The sequence below is a fragment of the Gopherus evgoodei genome, chromosome 6, assembly GCF_007399415.2.
Source record: "Gopherus evgoodei ecotype Sinaloan lineage chromosome 6, rGopEvg1_v1.p, whole genome shotgun sequence".
Lineage (NCBI taxonomy): Eukaryota > Metazoa > Chordata > Testudines > Testudinidae > Gopherus > Gopherus evgoodei.
In genome coordinates, this window is record NC_044327.1 from 36,512,704 (window position 1) to 36,535,608 (window position 22,905).

Consider the following 22,905-nt stretch of genomic DNA (forward strand, 5'->3'; position numbering starts at 1 on the left):
CTGACAGACTTGAAGAGGGGGATCAATCCACCAACAGAGAGAGGCCACTGGCAATAATATTTACAGAATCATGGATAACAGAAGTCATGGGATAAGAGGGAAGGTCCTCTCCTGGACTGGTAACTGGTTAAAAGATAGGAAACAAAAGGTAAGAATAAATGGTCAGTTTTCAGAATGGAAAGCGGTAAACAAGGGTGTCCCCCAGTGGTCTTTACTGAGACCAGTTCTATTCAACATATTAACAAATGATCTGGAAAAAGGGGTAAAACAGTGAAGTGGCAAAATTTGCAGATGATATAAAACTACTCAAGATAGTTACGTCCTAGGCAGACTGCAAAGAGCTACAAAAGAATCTCTCAAAACTGGGCAACAAAATGGCAGATGAAATTCAATGCTGATAAATGCAAACTAATGCACATTGAAAAACATAATCCCAATTATACATATAAAATGAGGGGGTCTAAATTAGCTGTTACCACTCAAGAGAGATCTCAGAGCCATTGTGGATAGTTCCCTGAAAACGTCCAATCAATGCGCAGCAGCGGTCAAAAAAGTGAACAGAATGCTGGGAATAATTAAGAAAGGGATAGATAATAGTACAGAAAATATCATATTGCCTCTATATAAATCCATGGTACGCTTACAGCTTGAATACTGTGTGCAGATGTGGTCGCTCCATCTCAAAAAAGAAATATTAGAATTGGAAAAGGTTCAGAAAAGGGCAACAAAAATTATCAGGGGTATGGAATAGCTTCCATATGAGGAGAGAATAAGACTGGAACTTTTCAGCTTGGAAAAGAGACGACCAAGAGGGAGATATGACTGAGTTATATAAAGTCATGACTGGTGTGGAGAAAGTAAATAAGGAAGTGTTATTTACTCCTTCTCATAACAAAAGAACTAGGGGTCACCAAATGAAATTAATAAGCAGCAGGTTTAAAACAAACAAAAGGAAGTATTTCTTCACACAATGCACAGTCAACCTGTGGAACTCTTTGCCAGAGTATGTTGTGAAGGCCAAGACTACCAATAGGGTTCAAAATAGGGTTCAGGTGACAGGGAATGGATCACTTGATGATTACCTGTTCTGTTCATTCGCTCTGGAGCACCTGGCATTGGCCACTGTCGAAAGACAGGATACTGGGCTAGACGGACCTTTAGTCTGACCCAGTATGACCGTTCTTATGTCCCGGAAGCCTGGAGAAGAGTTAACATAGAGCCCATCTTTAAAAGGAGGCGCACGGGAAGACCAGCCAGCCTGACTTTGATACCTGGGAAGCTATTAGAGCAATGATTCCCAAACTGTGGGTTGGGACCCCAAAGTGGTTCACAACCCCATTTTAATGGGGTCGCCAAGGCTGGAGTTAGACATGCCTGGTCCCGAAGCCAAAGCCCAAGGGCTTCAGCCCTGGGTGCCGGGGCTCAGGTTACAGGCCCCCAGCCTAGGGCTGAAGCCCATGGGCTTTGGCTGTGGCCATTCCCACCTGGAGCAGCAGGGCTTGGGCAGGCTTAGGTTTTGGTCCTCCTTCCCGGGGCTATGTAGTGCTTTTTGTTGTCGGGGGGAGCAGGGGGGAGTGTCACACTGCAATGAAATTTGAGAACCCCTGTACTAGCGCAATGTATAAAATATTCAATTTGCAAATATCTGGAGATGAAGGGGTATTCACTAGCAGACAGCATGGATTTACTAAGAATAAATCACGTCAAACCAACTTGATTTCCTTCTTTGACAGGGTAACTGGTTTGGTGGATAGAAGGAATCAGAGAATTTTAAGACTGGAAGGGACGTCAATAGGTCATCTAGCCCAATCCCTTGCACTCGTGGCAGGACTAAGCATGATCTAGATCATTTGCAATGGGTGTCTGTCTAAACTGCTCTTTAAAAATCTCTAATAATGGAAATTTCACAACCTCCCTGATGAAATTTAGTCCAGCGCTTAACCACGCTGACAGTTAGGAAGTTTTTCTTGATGTCCAACCTAAACCGTCCTTGCTGCAATTTAAGCCCATTGCTTCTTGTCTGCTCAGAGGTCAAGGAGAAAAAAAAAATTCTCCCTCCTTCTTGTAACAATCTTTTATGTACTTGAAAACTTATATGTCCCCTTTCAGTCTTCTCTTCTCCAGACTAAACAAATCCAATTTTTTCAATCTTCTCTCACAGGTCATGCTGTCTAAACCTTTAATCAATCAATTTTGTTGCTCTTCTCCAGACTTTCTCCAATTTGTCAACATCTTTGCTGAAATGTGGTGCCCAGAACTGGACACAAATTCTCCAGTTGAGGACTAATCAGCACACAGTAGAGCGGAAGAATTACTTGCCATGTCTTGCTTACAAGCACTCCCACTAATACATCCCAGAATGATGTTTGCTTTTTCTTTTTTTTTTTTTAAACAGTTACACTGTAGACTCATATTTAGCTTGTGATCCATTATGACCCTTAGATCCCTTTCTGCAGTACTCCTTCCTAAGCAGTTACTCTCCATTTTGTATATGTGCAACTGATTGCTCCTTCCTAAGTGGAGTCCTTTGCATTTGTCCTTATTGAATTTCACCCTATTTACTTCATACTATTTCTCCAGTTTATTCCGATCATTTTGAATGTTAATCCTACCCTCCAAAGCACTTGCAACCTCTCCCGGCTGGGTATCGTCTGCAAACTTTATGAGTGTACTCCTGTCATAAACAGACAGTTAAGGGTTAATGTCTCTTTTACCTGTAAAGGGTTAACAAACAGGGACCCAAACACCTGACCAGAGGACCAATCAGGAAACAAGATACTTTCAAATCTGGGTGGAGGGAAGCCTTTGTTTGTGGGTTTTGGGTTTGTGCGTTGTTCTCTCGAGGTCCTGGACGGGACTAGAGGTGCAACCAGGTTTCTGCCAATCTCCCTGCTACAGTCTCTTATCTATTCAGAATAGTTAGTAAGTAAAAAAGGCAGTTATAGTCTTTTAACTTGTTTTTCTTATTTGCAGATGTGTACTTGCTGGAAGTAGCTTAAATTGTGTTTCTGCTGGAGAAAGCTTCTTTCTATTGTCTATAAGCTTAAAAAACCCTGTAAATTGACCATCTTGATTACAGAGACAATTATTATGTTTTTCCTTCTTTATTAAAGTTTTCCTCTTTTTTTCCTAGAATCTAATTGATTTTTTTTGGTTATCTTTTGTAAGACTCCAGGGAAGGGAGTCTGCACTCACCAGGGAATTGGTGGGAGAAAGGAAATGGAGGAGGGAAGAAAAACCTGCTTTCTGCGTTTATCTCTGTATCTCTCTCCAGGGAAGAAGGGAGGGGGAAGGGGTGATTCAAGGAGTTGAATCACGGTGGTCTCCTAGTGTACCCAGGGTGGGAAAGAGCTGGGAGGAAGAAAAGGAGGGGGAAGGGAAATGGTTCATTCCCCTTTGTTGTAAGACTCAAGGAATTTGGGTCTTGGGGCCCCCAGGGAAGGTTTTGGGGGAGACCAGAGTCTATCAGGCGCTCTACTCTAAGTCCTGATTGGTGGCAGCAGTACAGGATCTAAGCTGGTAATTAAGCTTAGGGGAATTCATGCTAGTACCCCTATTTTGGACGCTAAGGTCCAGGTTTGGGAATTATACTACAACAACTCCTTATGCCATTGTCTAAATTACTCAAAATACTGAACAGCACCGGATCCGGAACTGATCCCTGCAGGATCCCACTCAATATGCCCTTCCAGTTTGACTGTGAAACACTGAGAACTTCTCTCTGGAAGCGGTTTTCCAACCAGTTATGTACCCACCTTATAGTAGCTCCATTTAGGTTGTATTTCCTAGTTTGTTTATGAGAAGGTCATGAGAGATAGTATCAAAAGCCTTACTAAAGTCAAGATATACCAAATCTATTGCTTCCCCCCCATCCACAAGGCTTGTTACCCTGACAAAGAAAACTATTAGGTTGGTTTGACACAGTTTGTTCTTGACAAAAGCATGCTGACTGTTACTTACAACCTTATTATCTTCCAAGTGTTAGCAAACTGATTGCTTCATTATTTGCTTCATTATCTTTCCGAGTACTGAAGTTAAGATGACTGGTCTGTAATTCCCCCAGTTGTCCTTATTTCCCTTTTTATAGATGGGCACTATATTTGCCCTTTTCCAGTCCTCTGGAATCTTTCCCAACTTCCATGACTTTTCGAAGATAATCACTCATGACTCAGATATCTTCTTGGTCAGCTCCTTGAGTATTCTAGGATATATTTCATCAGGTCCTGGTGACTTGAAGACATCAAACTTATCTGAGTAATTTTTAAATTGTTCGTTTCCTATTTGAGCCTCTGAGCCAACCTCATTTCCACGGGCATTCACTATGTTAGATATCCAATTGGTACTAACCTTTCATAGACTCACAGACTTAAGGTCAGAAGGGACCATTATGGTCATCTAGTCTGACCTCCTGCACAATGCAGGCCACAGAATCTCACCCACCCACTCCTTGTAACAAATCCCTAACCTATGTCTGAGTTATTGAAGTCCTCAAATCATTACTATTACTGCAGTTTACAAGGTCATCCAGATCTTCCTGTATGATATCCCAGTCCTTCTCTGCATCAGCAATACCTCCCAGCTTTGTGTCATCTGCAAACTTTATTAGCACATTCCCACTTTTTGTGCCAAGGTCAGTAATAAAAAGATTAAATAAGATTGGTCCCAAAACCAATCCCTGAGGAACTCCACTAGAAACCTCCCTTCAGCCTGAAAGTTCACCTTTCACTATGACCCCTGTAGTCTCCTCTTTAACCAGTTCCTTATTCATCTTTCAATTTTCATATTGATCCCCATCTTTTCCAATTTAACTAATAATTCCCCATGTGGAACCGTATTAAATGCCTTACTGAAATCAAGGTAAATTAGATCCACTGCGTTTACTTTGTCTAAAAAATCTGTTATCTTCTCAAAGAAGGAGATCAGGTTGGTTTGGCACGATCTACCTTTTGTAAAACCATGTTGTATTTTGTCCCAAATACCATTGACCTCAATGTCCTTAACTACTTTCTCCTTCAATTTTTTTTCCCCAAGACCTTGCATACTACAGATGTCAAACTAACAGGCCTATAGTTACTCGGATCACCTTTTTTCCCTCTCTTAAAAACAGGAACTATGTTAGCAATTCTCCAATCGTATGGTACAACCCCTGAGTTTACTGATTCACTAAAAATTCTTGCTAATGAACTTGCAATTTCATGTGCCAGTTCTTTTAATATTTTTGGATCAAGATTATCTGGGCCCCCCAATTTCAACAAAAAAGTAATTTAGCACTTCTGCCATTTCCAAATTTTCTGTTCTCTCTCCCCCTCCCCCATTGACTAACAGGCCTCCCCTCTTCCTGCATCCTCTTGCATCTAATGTATTTATAGAATGTTTTCTTGTTAACCTTTACGTCTCCAGCTAGTTTAATCTTGTTCTGTGCCTCGGTCTTTCTAATTCTGTCCCTACATCAGTGGTTCCCAAACTTGTTCCACCATTTGTGCGGGGAAAGCCCCTGGTGGGCCGGGCCAGTTTGTTTACCTGCTGCGTCCGCAGGTTCAGCTGATGGCAGATTCCAGTGGCCGCAGTTCACTGCTCCAGGCCAATGGGAGCTGCTGGAAGCAGCGGCCAGTACGTCCCTCAGCCCACACAAGGGCGGAACAAGTTGGGGAACCACTGCCTTACATACATGTGTTACTTGTTTATATTCATCCTTTGTAATCTGATGTAGTTTCCAGCAGCAGGAGAGGAAAGATGTATACAAGATTCTCCACCAAAAGGGAAAGGCGTCCCTCAGAGCACAGCACTCCAAACCTCTCCTTGAGCAGAATATTGTACTGACTGCAGTGTCGAAGAGATCTGTTTCTGGAAATCCCCAGTTACGAAATATCTGTCTCAGTATGGATTTCTCTGTGTTTCCACTCAGTGAAGTGCCTGTTGAAACAGTCAGCTATGGTGTTTTAATTGTATTTAATTTTAGGTTGCATTAACTGAGGAATAGCACGCAAGTCATGGGAGGTAATAGTTTTAATTGAGTAGGAAGACTAACCACAGCAGGATATCATGGGCTGTTCAGCAGTTCCATAATTTCATAGCCTCTGTGGAAAGGGGCATTTCAGTCACCACTGGTGATTTATGTGGTACATACTAGCCCTACTGTCTCTCATTATGTGGGCACATTGTCCTTTTATCATGGGTAGGAAGCGCAGACAGGTGTATCTGATAGCTCTGAGCTCCAGAACATGGATGTGCAAAGAGGAGTTTCGGGCAGTCCATCTGTCCTAGTTATTCCTGGCAATGAGCTCCAAGGACAGACGCGTCAGGAACTACTGCAAGAGCAAGTGGACGATAGTTGAATAGGACCCCCAAACACACTTTGCCTCGATTCTTCCGACACTCACAGGAAACTAGAATATGACAGGGGATCGAGAACAACTGTTTTGACTGTCTTTGTTGGGTGTGTATAAATTGACTTGAACCTGACTTGGAAGCAACGCAGATGCAGTCAAGAATGAAACATGACAAAGGTGCACACTGCCATACGCCCAAGAAGTTGCAGACGTGATCTAGCAGTGACTTGAGGACTGATTTGAACCTTTGTGATTTCGGTGCAACGAGACTCATCTGGCAGATACAGATCACAGTGCCAATCAGATCTAGAAGGAGCAGGTTTGGGTGAGTGATAAATCTTACATCTTTTTGGCATATTCTCTGGAATGTGACCAGAGAGAAGCACCATCTGAAGATCTTGGCTCCTTCCTACCTCAGACAGGACTGAAGAGAAGACTCAGCTTGTTTTCAAGAAGTATGAGGTCTCCTACAGTAAGGGGGAACAGGGGCACAACAGAAAAAGTTTGGGGACCACTGCTATAGAAGAACCTGGGATTGAACTCAAACTGCTAATCCAAGTTAAAATCCCAAATGCCTTGTCTTCACTGCTTTTTTAACTCACTTTAAGAACAAATCTTTTTTGCAACAAAGACATCCTGAGAAATCAGAGGTGGTGGTGGGAGGGTTTTTTTTGGCTTGTTTGGAGTTTACACAAAGAGCTGCTAAATAAGACGGTTACTCACCTTTGTAACTGTTGTTCTTCAAGATGTGTTGCTCATATCCATTCCAATTAGTCGGAAGATTTTTACCCTAGCAACACTCGGTGAGTCGGCTGGGTCGCCCCCTGGAGTGGCGCCACTACAGCGCCGGATATATACCGCTGCCAACCCAACGGCCTTTCAGTTCCTTCTTGCCGGCTACTCTGACAATGGGGAAGGAAGGCGGGTTTGGAATGGATATGAACAACACATCTCGAAGAACAACATTTACAAAAGTGAGTAACCGTCTTTTCTTCTTCGAGTGCTTGCTCATATCGATTTCAATTAGGTGATTCCCAAGCCTTACCTAGGCGGTGGGGTCGGAGTGAGACGTTGCAGAATGCAAAAATGCTGAGCCAAAGGCTGCATCGTCTCTGGACTGCTGAACAAATGCGTAATGTGAGGAAAAGGTGTGAATCGATGACCAGGTAGCAGCGCGACATATTTCCTGGATGGGGACATGGGCCAGGAAAGCAGCAGGTGAGGCTTGCGCCCGAGTAGAATAGGCGGTGAGATGGCTAGCCGGAATGTGAGCCAATTCATAGCATGCTCGGATGCACGATGTCGCCAAAGATGAAATTTGTTGGGAAGAGACCGGCATGCCTTTCATCCAGTCTGCCACCGCTACAAAGAGCTGAGGCGAATGTCGGAAGGGTTTGGTTCTCTTGATATAAAAGGCGAGAGCCCTGCGGACATCCAAGGTATGTAGTTGTTGTTCCCGACGCGATGAGTGCGGCTTCAGGAAAAAGACTGGGAGAAAGATGTCTTGATTGACATGAAAAGCAGACACCACCTTAGGGAGGAAAGAGGGGTGTGGTCACAGCTGTACCGTGTCCTTGTGGAATACCGTATGTGGGAGATCCGCTGTCAAAGCCCGAAGCTCCAATACTCGTCTTGCCGAGGTGATAGCAACAAGGAAGGCTGTCTTCTAGGAGAGGTACAGCAGGGAGCAGGTGGCCGGAGGCTCAAAAGGGGCACCCATAAGCTTGGCTAGCTCCAGGTTTAGATCCCAGGTAGGGGTCGGGCATCTTACTTGAGGGTACAACTGCTCCAATCCCTTAAGGAACCTGGAAACTATAGGGTGAGAAAAGATTGAACTGCCACTTTCCCCCAGGTGGAAGGTGGAAATAGCTGCCAGATGCACCTTTATAGAAGAGACCACCAGGCCCTGCTCTTTCAGGGACCATAGGTAATCCAGGACAGTAGGGACAGATACCTGTCCAGGGACTAAGTTATTCTGAGAGCACCAGTAGGAGAAACGCTTCCATTTGGCGAGATATGTCATCCTCGTGAAGGCTTCCTACTGCCCAAGAGCACCTGCTGGACCGAGGCAGAGCAACGCAACTCAGACTGGCTCAGCCACACAGCAGTCATGCTGTGAGATGAAGGGATTGCAGGTCTGGATAGTGAAGCCTGCCGAAGTCCTGTGTTATGAGGTCCGGCCAAAGTGGCAGGGGGATCAGGTCTGCCACTGAGAGGTTGAACAACAGGGTGTACCAATGCTGCCTCGGCCATGCTGGAGCAATGAGGATCAGGTGGGCTCCGTCCCTGCAGAGCTTGGGTAGGACTCTGTGGACGAGTGGAAACGGTGGGAAGGCATAAAGTAGGTGCCTCTTCCATGGGATCAGGAATGCATCTGAGAGGGAGCCTGGGGAGCGTCCTTGGAAGGAGCAAAACACCTGGCATTTCCTGTTCTCTCCGGAAGCAAAGAGGTCTATGTGGGGAAAACCCCACCTCCGGAAAACAGAATGGATAACGTCCGGATGAATCGACCACTCGTGAGACAGGAAGGATCTGCTGAGGTGATCTGCCAGAGTGTTCTGAACCCCTGGGAGAAAAGACACTACCAAATCGATAGAGTGGGCTATGCAAAAGTCCCAGAGGCAGACGGCTTCTTGACAAAGGAGGGTGGAGCGTGCTCTGCCCTGCTTGTTTATGTAAAACATGGCTGTTGTGTTGTCCGTGAATACTGATACACAACGGCCTTGTAGATGGTCCTGAAACAACTGGCATGCTAGACGGACTGCTCTCAGCTCCCTCACGTTGATGTGCAGGGCCAGCTCTTGGGGCAACCAGAGGTCTTGAGTGTGAAGGTTCCCGAGGTGGGCACCCCAATCCAGAGACAACGCATCTGTGATTAGGGCCACCAAGGGTTGCGGTGGGTGGAATGGCATCCCTGCGCAGACCAGAGAGGGGTCTAACCACCAAGTGAGGGAGTCGAGAACCTTCCTGGGTATAGTGAGCACTGAATCCAGACTGTCTCTGTGTGGACAGTATATTGAAGCAAGCCAGGTTTGGAAGGGACAGAGACGTAGCCTCGTGTACTTGGTCACGAGGGTGCAGGAGGCCATGTGACCTACTAGGCCGAGGCAAGTGTGCACCGACGTTGTCGGAAAAGGATTGACGACTTCGAATTATCGAAGTCATTGTTTGAAAACGCGACTGGGGGAGGCAGGCTCTGGCCAGATTGGAGTTCAGAACAGCTCCGATGAAGTCTTTTCCCTGCGTGGGTGTCAGAGTAGACTTTTCTGAGTTGATCATGACGCCTAGGCTCCCGAAGAGGTCTCTGACGATGCACAGGTGCTGCGATACTTGTGACTGGGAAGTCCCTCGAATGAGCCAATCGTCGAGATACGGGTAGACGTGTACTCGACGACGCCAGAGGGAGGTGGCTACTACAGCCATGCATTTCATGAAGACCCTTGGAGCTGTAGAAAGGCCAAAGGGAAGTACCGTGAACTGAAAGTGTTGGAGGTTGACTATAAAATGGAGGTACTGTTTGTGTGGTGGATAAATGGCAATGTGGAAATAAGCGTCCTTCATATCAAGGGTGGCATACCAGTCTCCCGGATCCAGGGATGGGATGATGGTCCCCAGGGATACCACGTGGAATTTCAGTTTTATCAGGAATTTGTTGAGTTCTCGCAGGTCTAGGATCGATCGTAGACCTCCCTTTGCCTTGGGGATTTAGCGGGAATAGAACCCCTTGCCCCTCATATCTTTGGGCACCTCCTCTATGGCTCCCAGTTTTCGGAGCGTCTGGACCTCTTGTAAGAGGAATTGCTCGTGAGAGGGGTCCCTGAAGAGGGACGGCTAGGGAGGGTGGGGGTGGGGGGTTTGAAACAAACTGGAGGTGGTATCCCATTTCCACCGTGCGGAGGACCCAACAATCTGAGGTTAGCTGGGACCAGGCAGGGAGGAAATGGGAGAGGCAGTTGAAAAAGGAGGGAGAAGGATCAAAAGTTTTGCTTGGGCCCCGTTGGTGGTTTAGGAGGCACTTGACTTTGGTTTCCTTGAGGGCCAGACTGCCTCCGCCGATTCCTCCTGCCACGCCTTCTGGTAGCGTCCAGATGCGGCCTAGTCTGGTTGTAAGGGCAGTGTGGCTGGGGTCGGAACGACCTTCGTTGGGTCACTGGTGTGTGCATATCCAGCAAGCGCATGATGACACGATTGTCCTTCAGACTTTGCAACCTGGGGTCGGTTTTGTCTGAGAAAACACCCTGGCCCTCGAAGGGTAAATCCTGAATGATCTGCTGCAATTCAGGGGGAAGGCCTGAAGCCTGGAGCCAGGAGACAGGCCTCATCATCACTCCGGATGCCAGAGTTCTGGCAGCCAAGTCCGCTGCATCCAGAGAGGCCTGGAGGGAGGTTCTTGCTACCTTTTTACCCTCTTCAAGTAGGGCCGTAAACTCTGGACGGGACTCCTGGGGAAGAAAATCCGTAAACTTCCCCATGGACACCCACATATTAAAGTTATACCGACTTAGGAGGGCTTGTTGGTTTGCCACCCTAAGTTGGAGGCTCCCAGCCGAGTATATTTTGCGTCCTAGGAGGTCCATGCGTCTAGTCTCCTTCGCCTTAGGAGCTGATGCTTGCTGGCCACGACGCTCCAGTTTGTTCACCGATTGGACAACCAGAAAGCAGGGAGGTGGGTGGGTGTAGAGATATTCGCACCCCTTTGGGGGGATCACATATTTCCTCTCTACTCCCTGTAGGTGAAATTGAAGCTGGGGATTGCTAAATGGTGTCCGCATTGGCTTGTATAGTGCGGATGAACGGGAGAGCCACTCTAGTAGATGCATCAGCCGATAAGGTGTCCACGACCGGGTCCTCTATATCAGTGACCTCCTCCATCTGCAAGTTCATATTCTGAGCCACCCGCTTCAAGAGGTCTTGATAGGCCCTGAGATCGATTGGGAGGGCCTGAGGAGGATGTTCCTGCTACCGCCTCATCATGTGAGGAGGAGGAGGAGAGGCCCGGGACCAACGGGTCCTGAGGTGGGTCGTGTACTTGAGGGGCGTCATCTGCATCAGGTGGAACCTCGGTGACTGCAGATGGAATTGGAGCCTCGTCCATGCCCATAGGGGGAGGGCGGCTCACTGTCGCCTCTGGTACCTGGTGTTCTGATGGGGCCAGCCGTTGAGCCACTGATGGGGCACCTTGGGCCTGGTGGTATGCCCATGGTGTCCAGAAGGACCAGTGATGAGGCCCTTGTTCATGGCTTTGTCTCTCTGGATACTGGCTGAGGACTTCAGAGTCACACTCCTGATGGTAGGCTGCACTGCCAGCCTGAGACGATACTGATGTGTCTCTCGAAGGCCACAGTGGTGCCGAGAGACCCTGGGAGGGCGCCACTGTTCTTGACGCTTGATCCCGGGGCGGTACCAGCGAGCAGTACTGGGAGCTATGGCGGTACCGCGAGAAAGACCAGGACCTTCTACTGTACCGGTGCCAGGAGGTCAACCAGGATCTCGAGTCCCTTCGTCTGGAGCGACTGCAGGATACACGGTATCGAGACTGGTGCCGAGAGCCAGATCGGTACCAGGAGTATCTGTCCAGTGAACAAGATGTTGAATGTCGCCACGAGTGCGACTGGTACCGCGATGGAGAGCGGTGCCGGGACTACGAGCGGCGCCAGGAGCGAGAATGACGTGATCAAGAGCGTCTGCAAAACCGTGATCTGGAATGACATCTCTCTGGTGGACCGACGGAAGGAGGCCTTACGAGGGCCAGCTTGCCGATGGTTTGAACAACCCACACCGGCAGTTGAGGACATATCGGCTCCATCATAGCAATGAGCTCCCTTGCCGTAGAGAAGGTCTCTGGCATAGAAGGGAGAGCAAGCTCAACCACAGCAGGAGCCGGGGAGCTGTCTGGCACCGGACTCAATGGCCCTTGTGGGACCAGAATTGACAGTGCCGCGCTAGGTGGAGCTGCAATCTGCGGTGCCGGCGTCGACGGTGCCGCAGCGGATGACAGTGCCCGACAAACCGTTTTAGACGAGCGCTCCTTCTGCGAGGCTGGAGTCGGAGCACTATGTCGTTTCCCAGTCGGGGAAAGGGAGCAGTGCCGAGGAGTCGGTGCCGGGACTTCTTCTCGGTACCGGAGTGATCCAGTGCCGAAGGGGCGCTCCTTACCGAGACAGTCTGTTGGGCACTCGGTACCGATATTGCAGGACTAAGTGCCGACTCCATGAGGAGCTGCTCCAATTGAAAGTCCCGCTCCTCCTTCGTCCTTGGTTTAAATGACTTGCAAATGCGGCACTTGTCAACAAGATGGGATTCCCCTAGGCACTTGAGGCAGGAGTCGTGGGAATCTCCTATTGGCATTGGCTTTTGGCACGCTGAGAACGGTTTGAATCTCGGTTCCTTGGGCATGGGCCTGCCCCAGGGTGGAGGAAAGGGGCTAATCCCTGATCCCCCCTTCAACTATATACACTAACTATGAATAGAAGTACTAACACTAACTATAACTACAAAAACTCAAACTATAAACACAGTAAAGAGCAAAGAAGCTAGGGATATGGAGATCAGCAAAGCCGCGCTCCACAGCTCCAACAACCGTCACGGGCGGTAAGAAGGAACTGAAGGGCTGTTGGGTCGGCAGGGGTATATATCCGGCGCTATAGCGGCATCACTCCAGGAAACAGCCCAGCCGACCCACCAACTGTTGCTAGGGCAAAAATCTTCCGACAAGTGTGCACGCTGCATGCGCACATCTAATTGGAATCGGAATGAGCAAGCACTCGAAGAAGAAGTATCATTTCACTGTTTTCCCAAGCATAGTCCTGTCAGTCTGCCACCTACCCAACAATAGGGGAGAACAGCTGGGTTTTTTGGGTATGGGGTTTCAAAAGAAGAAAACATTATTCATAAAAGCACAAAAAATGGTAACATTTCTGGGGCAAGGGTGGTACCAGACACTACTTTTAATTCTATTTTCTAAAGTTTGACTGGTTTAGCAGGATTGTGCATCTTTGAATACATGGAAAGGCAAAAAAAGATTATCTAACTGCTATATAAAGAGCTTATGACTGTTCCTCATACAAAAAAACTGTATCATTGCCATCACTTTAGGACTCTCTGTAAGCTTTTTTCTTACTTCCCATTGGACTCACTGACTTAGGCAAGAGACCATTTAAGACTTTTTCTCCCTCCTTTCCTCTTCCCTTCCAAAAAAGTTCATCTAGTTATTCGTTTTCACTACCTCCCCTCTTTTGGAGTACATTCTGGAATGGTGGCAGCTTCAACGCTATCATTTAAAATCTGAGCATCAGACTACAGTACTTAAATTCTAATTATGGTTAAAAAAAGAAAAAGTATAAGTGCGGTATCTACTTGGCATATAGTGGTTGCAATTTTGTGTGCAATTTAAATGCTAGCATCACATTTTGTAACAATTTGTGTTTGGTGGTACAGTAGTTCCGAGTGAGAAGTGAATTAAAAAGCTCTTCCTCAGTGTTGAAATCTGGGTCTAGGATTGGAACAGTGTATAAAGGGCTCAAGGGTGTGTTTAAACATTCCCAGTTGAGTGGGGGGCAGCTATTAACATGGAATATAGATACAAGGAAAACTTCTGGGACAGTTAGAAATGAGTTCTAGAAGCTGTCAGCCTCTGTATTTAGAATACTGGGATACTGACGATTCCTATGATTAATTCCAGCTATTAGAACGAGTAGGGCAATAGGATTTGTCTACACAGTGGGGCAATGCACGCTAAAGGGCATTCTAAAACACAAGAACATGTTGCACACTAACTAGCCCACGTAGACCCTGCTGACACATACACAGTTCCATAGTGCATATTAACATAGCACTAATTCAACAGTAACACACACTGTGACGCTAGCAGACCAGGTGCCAGCTCAAGCCAGAGTCCAAGGCCAATTCACTTGTGTATTACTATAGATCAAAGTGATTGTTAAATGTATAAGAGTGTATTTGGAGTTTAAACTTCACGAAAACTAATGGAATGTTACTTGCATTGTTTTCAATTATTTATATCCTGTTATAATGTAGTAGCAAACATTTACATTGTGTGTACCCCTTTAACTAAATAACCCATCAAACAAGAAAGAAGCCTTGTGGAATGCCAATGAAGAACTTCAACAGAAAAGCCCTAATTTCAAAGCAAACGGTCATTGTGTGTGATGATCAGAGGTCAAAGACTAAAAATGCATTCCTCACTCTCCATAATCAATGAAAAAGTCCACGTTGGTAGTGACACTGTCATTTTGTTTTCTGTGAGAAGCTGTAAGTATGGATTCAAGGAAACATCCTGGATTTCTGGACTGTTTGGACTCTTACAGGAAGTGTATCAGATGCAAAGTGGAGATCCCCAGAGACTATCTGGGCACCTTGGCAGATTATTATATCACTGACACCATTTGGAATTACAAACTGTAACTCACCTGTGCATATATTTAACCTGCTTTAATCTCTCAATAACTCATTTCCTTTTCTTAGCTAACAAACCTTCAATTAAGTTACTAAAGAATGGATATCAGTATTGTCTTTGGTGTAATATCTAGAGTACCAATTGATCTGGGGTAAGTGACTGGTCTCTTGGAGCAACCTGATGTGATGTGATTTTTGGTTTAAGTGACCTTGTATCACAAAAAGTCCAGTTTGTCTGGGTGGCAAGATGAACTGGAGAATCTATGCTGTCTGTGACTCCATGGAAGACTGGTATAGTGATTTAGGAGTTTACATTTGTCACTGGCTTGATGAAATATAGTTACAGAACACACCACCAGCTTGGGGTATCTGTCCTGTTTTCTGATAGTCTGCCCTGAAGTATGCTCTCAGAGTTGTGAGTCAATCCAAGCAGCGTGACACATACTAGCGAACTTTCAATGCATACCAGCATGGTCTACACCAGAGGTTCTCAAATGTTCTCAGATGCATTCTGCAGAAGTGTGAGAAAGAGTGGAGAGCGGTGGCTACTGGCCAGGTGCCAACACCCGAAAGCAGTGCTACTGTTACCCCAGAATTTGACATTCCTGAGTATACCCCTGTCATAAACAGATAGCTAAGGGTTAATGTCTCTTTCACCTGAAAAAAAAAAAGTAACCTGAAGCACCTGACCAGAGGACCAATCAGGAAACCAGATTTTTTCAACTCTGGGTGGAGGAAAGTTTGTGTCTGACTTCTTTGTCTGTCTGTCTGCCTCTCTCTCAGCTATGAGAAGGATTTCTATTTCCTGCTTTCTAATCTTAGGTTTCCAAGCTGTAAGTACAAAGTTGGTTTTTTCTTTTGTATTTACTTGTCTATAGTTGCTGGAGTGCTTTAACTTGTATTCTTTTGAATAAGGCTGTTTATTCAATATTCTTTTAAGCAATTGACCCTGTATTTGTCACCTTAATATAGAGAGACCATTTGTATGTATTTTTCTTTCTTTTTTATATAAAGCTTTCTTTTAAGACCTGTTGGAGTTTTTCTTTAGTGAGGAACTCCAGGGAACTGGGTCTGCAGCTCACCAGTGAATTGGTGGGAGGAAGAAGTCAGAGGGAGATCTGTGTGTGTTAGATTTACTAGTCTGACTTTGCATTCCCTCTGGGTGAAGAGGGAAGTAATTCTGTTTTCCAGGACTGGGAACGGGGAGGGTGGAGTCCCTCTGCTTAGATTCACGGAGGTTGCTTCTGTGTAGCTCTCCAGGAGCACCTGGAGGGGGGAAGGGAAAAAGGATTATTTCCCTTTGTTGTGAGACTCAAGGGATTTGGGTCTTGGGGTCCCCAAGGAAGGTTTTTTGGGGGGATCAGAGTGCCCCAAAATACTCTAATTTTTGGGTGGTGGCAGCGGTACCAGGTCCAAGCTGGTAACTAAGCTTGGAGGTTTTCATGCTAACCCCCATATTTTGGACGCTAAGGTCCAAATCTGGGACTAGGTTTTGACAACCCCAGAACTTGACAACACTGCAATCAATCATTTTGTATGTTCAGCCACTGCCAGCTGAAAACCAAATATCACATAGCAAGGAATAATCTTCGGCCTTTGTGGGATAAGGTCAGACAACTGCATATTTGCAGTTTGTTAATCAGAATGGGAGGATGGGATAGAAAGTTACGGAAGAGAGAGAGAGTGAATAGCGACCTTGGTTTTAGGTGCCCCTGATATATTGTTATGGCAAGAAATACTAGAAATGTCTTGAGATAATGAGCAGTTTGCTGAAATTAGGAGAATTGGTGACAAAGTAGAGGTTATTGTGCTGACCCACTAGGAGTCATGTGGTTATGTGCTTGTCAGCTATAAAAGACAGGTAAAAATAAATACCTGGGAACAATCCAAGGGAGCCTTTCTTCGCACAAGGCACTGACATCTAAACTCCCCATCAGCTGGACGAAAAGAGGGCCCCTGGAGGCCTGGCTAGTGATCACTAGAAACCATCTCAGACCATGGGCAACTATATCTGGGGCATCCTAAACCTATTAGGTAGGTGTGTGTGTACTTATCTATATATCTAACAAATAGTTTTAAATAAGAGCATGCTTGCTTGTAGCAATCACTTATCAGATGCACTGATTTATTCCTAGATTAATATTGTTATTGCTAGATTAATATTCTTTAAAACATGATGAGTGTACTGGATACTTTCAAGTATAAAACTGAATTACCTGCAAACTGAGATTCTGAAGTGAGACCCCAAATGACAGGGGATTATCTCGATTGGTGATCTAATAAGAGGAAAAAATACAAAAAGAATTAATTAAAATCAGAATACATGAAGAAAAGGAAAAACAGTTTGCAACATGTGAATAATTGCCTGCACAATTATGCAGTCTTATTTTATGTACTTTGAACTCCAAATTTATATATTTACCAAATGCTCCTCTCTCATATTTATTTTGGTATTTTTTTTAGATATACATAAATCAATGCTACTTGATTTATTACACAGCATACATCCTTAGAAAAAACACAAAAACACAGATGAAAACTGCTGGAATGTTAGAAGTTCCCTCATAATGTGGAAAGTAGAAGGAGGGGAAAAGAAACTAACTAGAGGTCATCCACAATAACTGAAAATAATACACAAGAGCCTAATGTTCCATATATACAGAAGTACTTACATCATCTTCATATCGAACATGGATGTTGGAAATTTTCACCTGAAGATTTTTGATGACCTGAGTGACTAATTTTTCTACAAAAGTGTCTTGTTTCTCTTCTTTTCCTTTATCTAAATTGAAGCACAGATGATTACATATATTTTTATTCAAATTAAGTATAAGAGATAAATAAAACTGAATGGGAAATCATTTAAATATTATAAATTTTGTAACTGATTAGACTCCAAGAATCAAGAATGGTAGAAGCATAATACTTCCTAACTATAAAAGCCACATGCTGAAGTGATTCCATATACCAGAAGCTATACTTGCTGCTATACTGCACTGTACTTGTATTAAACACTACCCTTCAGTTTCCTTTCATAATGTTTATATCACTGTCCTCTAGGGCCTCATCCTGCTTAAGTCGCCAGTGATGTAGTAAGGGCCAAATGTTTAAAGGTATCTGAAAATGCAGACAGGTACCTAGAGAGATTTTCAAAATCCTACTGGGGTTAGGCATCTAGGGGGCCTTTCAAAAGCTGGCAGCATCTATCTACACCTTTAGGTGCCTAAATACCTTTCAAAAATCAAGTCCTAAATATCATCCCTCAACACCCAACAAATTTGCAGTAGAAAATAAGAAGGCACTCTATACGTTGTAGAATTAGCCTTTAGGGAGGCATTGCCACAAAGATACAAGGAGATTCTGTGTTGTTGGAGGCAAAATTAAATTTGCTTCATATGAGAGAGAAAGTGAGTTTGGCAGACAATTGTAAAGAAGGTGAATTGTATCTATTCATGTTTAGTTTTGAAACTTTATGCAGTAGATGTGTCCTGAAAGCCTGATAATGTGACTGAAGTACCAACTATAATAGCTGGACTATCCCTAGTGTCAATATTTATAAGTAATACAGAAACTTTGGAAATAAAGTAAATATTCTGCACAAAAAGGTACAGTAGTGAGTAGTCATCAGTTTTCCCAGCTACTAGTTAAGGGACATTAGTGAATTTACTATATGTTAGTGCACATAACTAAAACATTTTTAAAAATATTGGAAGGGCAGCAACTAATTTGCTAGAATCCATATTCAATTAGTTTAACATCAGGCTGTTTTTGAGTTAAAAGATCTAGCAATGCATACAGCCATATTTGTTTTTCCTCCTTACCCTGGTCAGCTATTTTCTGTTTTGCATTCTCTATTCTTTGTAGTTCCCTTTGCTTTGCTTCTAGGAGCTGTCTGTCTTCCTTTTCAGCATCATATTTTATGCCTACGTAAAGAAGGGAAAGAATGTTAAGAAACAAGTATATATATATATAAAGTTAAAATTCTGAAAACATCTTTGAGGATAATTTTGATGAAATAAAGAAATATCTCTTTTGAACATATTAAACAGAAAGATTTAATAATACAGTAAAAGAAAATCAAATATGAAAAATATAACTTGGGTCAGGCAACAGCAACTACTGGGAATAAGACTAATTGTATACATCATCTATTACTGTGATTTTTAAAATAGTATTACAATTAAATAAAGCTCAATGATATACAATTTTCCTCTCACTCAACTTACTGGCTGTAGGCACTATAAGCAAATAAACTCCATCCAGAACAGCCTCAACTGGTTGAGTATAAAGGTATTTCCAAGGGATTTGTAGATTAAGTTGACCTACAGTATATAAAAGAAAAGTTATAAAAATATGTAATGAAATTTGACTCAAAAGTATGTTAGAAGGTTTAAAAAAAAAAAAAAAAAACTAAACTTGCCATAACACCGTCAAATGCATGTTAAGCACTTTTCAAAGCAAACAAAAAAACAGTCTGTGACAAGTTTACAATCTTCAGATATATTATATTTTTTTTAGAAATAGCAACTAGCAGGGTAAACACATAAGAGTGGGAACAGGATGCAATGAGGAAAGAGAAGGCCAATAGTAACAGAACTGGACATTTTAGATATGCGCACATCTTGCTGGCTCAAAATATTTTTTAAGTATTTATTGTACCCTTTATGGAAAAAGTGCACTTAGGGATAAATTTCAATGAAGAAAAAATAATGGATTGAGATTCAGCACATTTCCTTATAAAATATATGCTTTTTCAATTCAATGATATTATAACAAGTAAGTCTTCTCCCCGGCCCTCAAAAAACCCACTGCCATGCCTAGTCTCTTTTAGGCAGTTTTATTTCTCAAACATAGGCAAAACAGTTCTTCAAGAACATGCAGGGCTATCACTCCCAGCCTATTTTTCCCCCTTTACATCTCGGCCTCTCACAACCTCTCAGGCTGGGGTGAAGGCAGTGGTCCTTCACAGGAGGAAAGGCAGAGGACATTTGTTTTATGGGTTCCAGTTGTGAAGACAGGGGACTTGAGAGAGCAACTGGTGGCTACAGAACGAGAGCTACAGCTGATTCAGCAAGAAAAAGAGCAGCTGACCAGAGAACATCAAGTCACTCAAGACAGGAAGAAAGAAGTCGCCTGAACCTCACTATCAGTGAACTTGAGAACTTAAGAATCTCTATGTGCAGACATGCTGAAGCCTCAGCGTGCAGAGAAGATGCCCTTCTCAAAGTCCTGGAGAAGATGATGTTATGAGGACAGTGCTCTGGGGAGGGTATGACTGTAATGTTGGCTTTAAGGACTGTGCGGTATTCGGGGAATATTGATGTGTATGAATTTGTATGTAAGAGTTTATACCAAGTTTTTTGTGTTTTGGTTGGGGGGAAGGGGCGGGGTGAAAGCAGTCCAGAAGGGCCTCGCACATCAAAAAAAAAAACTGCTTGTGAGGAGTTTTTTTTTTAAAAGGGGGAGGGAGAAAGAGAGGTACAGTATGTCACAAGGTGGCTGGCTGCCTGTAACTTAAGTAGGTCCAATCCCAGTTTCCAGAACAGGTGCTCCCAGTTGCGGCCAATTAAGGGAGCAATGTTTCATCCAGGGCTATGAAGGGTCAGAGACAGGCCCAGTGAGGGTGAACTGGCTGAGAGAGAGCCGGGAAGCTGCAGGAAGCAGAAGCAGCAGGACTGCCAGAGTCCCCTGGGAGGAGAGACAGTGACAGTCTGAAATGCAAAGGGTGAACTGAGGTACTGTTTTGTTTGTTTGAGTTTGGAAAATAAACCTGCCTAAAGGAAACAGAGCATGACAGTGAGTCCTTAGCAAACTGGGGAGAAGCCCTGCCTTATGACAGTCGCTAATTCCTGTCATGCAACAACCAGTCAATTTCTGTTCTGAGGAAACCTCCCAAAGTCATGCAACATGCTGCTGATGGGAAGCCTGCTGAAATGTTTGCACACTACAGGAGGCAGGAAAGAAAAAAAAAATCTAAAATATGTAGTTGTTGGGGTTTTTTGTTTTTAATATACAGTGTTATTTTATATTTTATACATTCTAAAATATTTGATAACTAAGCAAAACTTCCTTTTATTTTCCATGTTAGCATTCCCCCTTCCAGAGTTAAAATAAGAATGTCTTTTACAGGTATGAAGATATTTATTCCAGAATGCGTGAACTGATTCACATTCACTTACACACTGCAGAGCACCCTTTAGAAAATTAACTGCTTGAAATGCTTGAGGTCAGTTGTAAGAACAGAAAATACATTAGCAGTCTCTTGCTCCATTTATTACAAAGTAGTGAATGCTAATAAAATGCAACTTACCAATATGCCCTGCTTTTACTTTAAATGGTACATCCAGCTGACTCTGCAAAAAGAATATATTTAAAGAAAATATTTAGACCTATTTAAGCAATATATTGAATTTACCTTTATGTTTTCTTCCCATCTCCCCTCTTGGCAAAATTACACTACTATTCACTTAGCTCCAAACACAAAACATAAATTGAGAGCATATATTCTTTAATATCTTAGTATGGGAGTCTTTTCCAGATGTCTAACCATATTAAATGTCAACCATATTAGATTGAACATGTGTTTATTAGATCACGTTTAGGAGGAACATGACATTTACTCTTCTTCAGACCGTTAAAACATTAGAGGCAGAATGTAAAAAGTTTGTAGTAGTTTTTTTGCTGCACTGGAATGCAACACTACCAGAATAAGAATATGTATCTGTGCTTACCTGAAAGTTTCCCTTCAAGTGATAAGGTCTACAAATTAGAATACGTAGGTCAGCCTGCTTGGAGCTTTAGAGCAGAGCCATCCCTGTCAGTCACTAGCAGCAAGGAAATACTCGGTCCTTTGATGTTTCCACAGAGTATTTGCTTGGTGTTTCCATGTGTACGGCCTGGTCTATACTACGCATTTAAACCGATTTTAGCAGCGTTAAACCGATTTAATGCTGCACCCGTCCACACAATGAGGCCCTTTATATCCATATAAAAGGGCTCTTTAAACCGGTTTCTGTACTCCTCCCCGATGAGAGGAGTAGTGCTGAAACTGGTATTACCATATCGGATTAGGGTTAGTGTGGCCACAAATCGACGGTAGTGGCCTCTGGACGGTATCCCGCAGTGCACCATTGTGACTGCTCTGGACAGCAATCCGAACTCGGATGCACTGGCCAGGTAAACAGGAAAAGCCCCGCGAACTTTTGAATTTCATTTCCTGTTTGCCCAGTGTGGAGCTCTGATCAGCATGGGTGGCGATGCAGTCCCAAATCCAAAAAGAGCTCCAGCATGGGCCGTACGGGAGATACTGGATTTGATCACTGTATGAGGAGACAAATCTGTTCTATCACAGCTCCATTACAGAAGACGAAATGAGAAAGCATTTGAAAAAATCTCCAGGCTATGATAGACAGAGGCCACAGCACAGTGCTGTGTGACAAGCGTAACAAAAAGCCAAAGAATCGAATGGACGCTCATGGAGGGAGGGAAGGGGGACTAAGGACTCCAGCTATTCCACAGTCCCTACAGTCTCTGAAAAGCATTTGCATTCTTGGCTGAGCTCCCAATGCCTGTAGGGTCAAACACATTGTCCGGGGTGGTTCAGGGTATATGTCGTCAATTTACCCCCCCTCCCCACCATGAAAGAACAGGGAAAAAAATCGTTTCTTGACTTTTTTATATGTCATCCTATGTCTACTGCATGCTGCTGGTAGACACAGTGCTGCGGCAATGAATAGCAGCATCCTCTCCCCTCCCCTCCCCTCCGGCAAACGGTACAATATGACTGCTATCCATCGTCATCATCAGCCTGTGAGTGCTCCTGGCTGGCCTCAGGTGAGGTTGGCTGGGAGCTCCTGGGTAAAAATAGGAATAACTCCCGGTCATTCCCCGTAGATGGCACAGAACGGCTGGTAATTGTCCTCATCATAGCAACTAGGGGCTGAGTTCCATCAGCCCCTTGCCCCCCCCCCTTTCATGTCTAAATAAAAGATTCTGTACTGCCTGGACTATCATAGCAGCTGGAGGCTGCCTCCCCCTCATTTTATCTCACTAAAAAGTCAGTGTTCCTTATTCCTGCATTCTTTATTACTTCATCACACAAATGGGGGACACTGCTACGGTAGCCCAGAAAGGTTGGGGGAGAAGAGAATGAACGGGTGGG

General features: G+C 44.3%; 1 protein-coding gene across 4 annotated transcripts in view; it reads right to left on the minus strand.

The window, feature by feature from the left end:
• Window positions 1-22,905, minus strand: part of VPS13A (vacuolar protein sorting 13 homolog A) — a 332,822-nt gene that overhangs the window by 285,286 nt on the left and 24,631 nt on the right. For all 4 annotated transcript variants that reach the window (XM_030566144.1, XM_030566145.1, XM_030566146.1 and 1 more), the window contains exons 3-7: window positions 21,055-21,097; window positions 18,971-19,066; window positions 18,566-18,667; window positions 17,417-17,526; window positions 16,961-17,020 (exon numbers count right to left, since the gene is read on the minus strand). In XM_030566144.1, coding sequence (XP_030422004.1) covers window positions 16,961-17,020; window positions 17,417-17,526; window positions 18,566-18,667; window positions 18,971-19,066; window positions 21,055-21,097 — 411 coding nt within the window. The remainder of the gene's footprint in view (window positions 1-16,960; window positions 17,021-17,416; window positions 17,527-18,565; window positions 18,668-18,970; window positions 19,067-21,054; window positions 21,098-22,905) is intronic.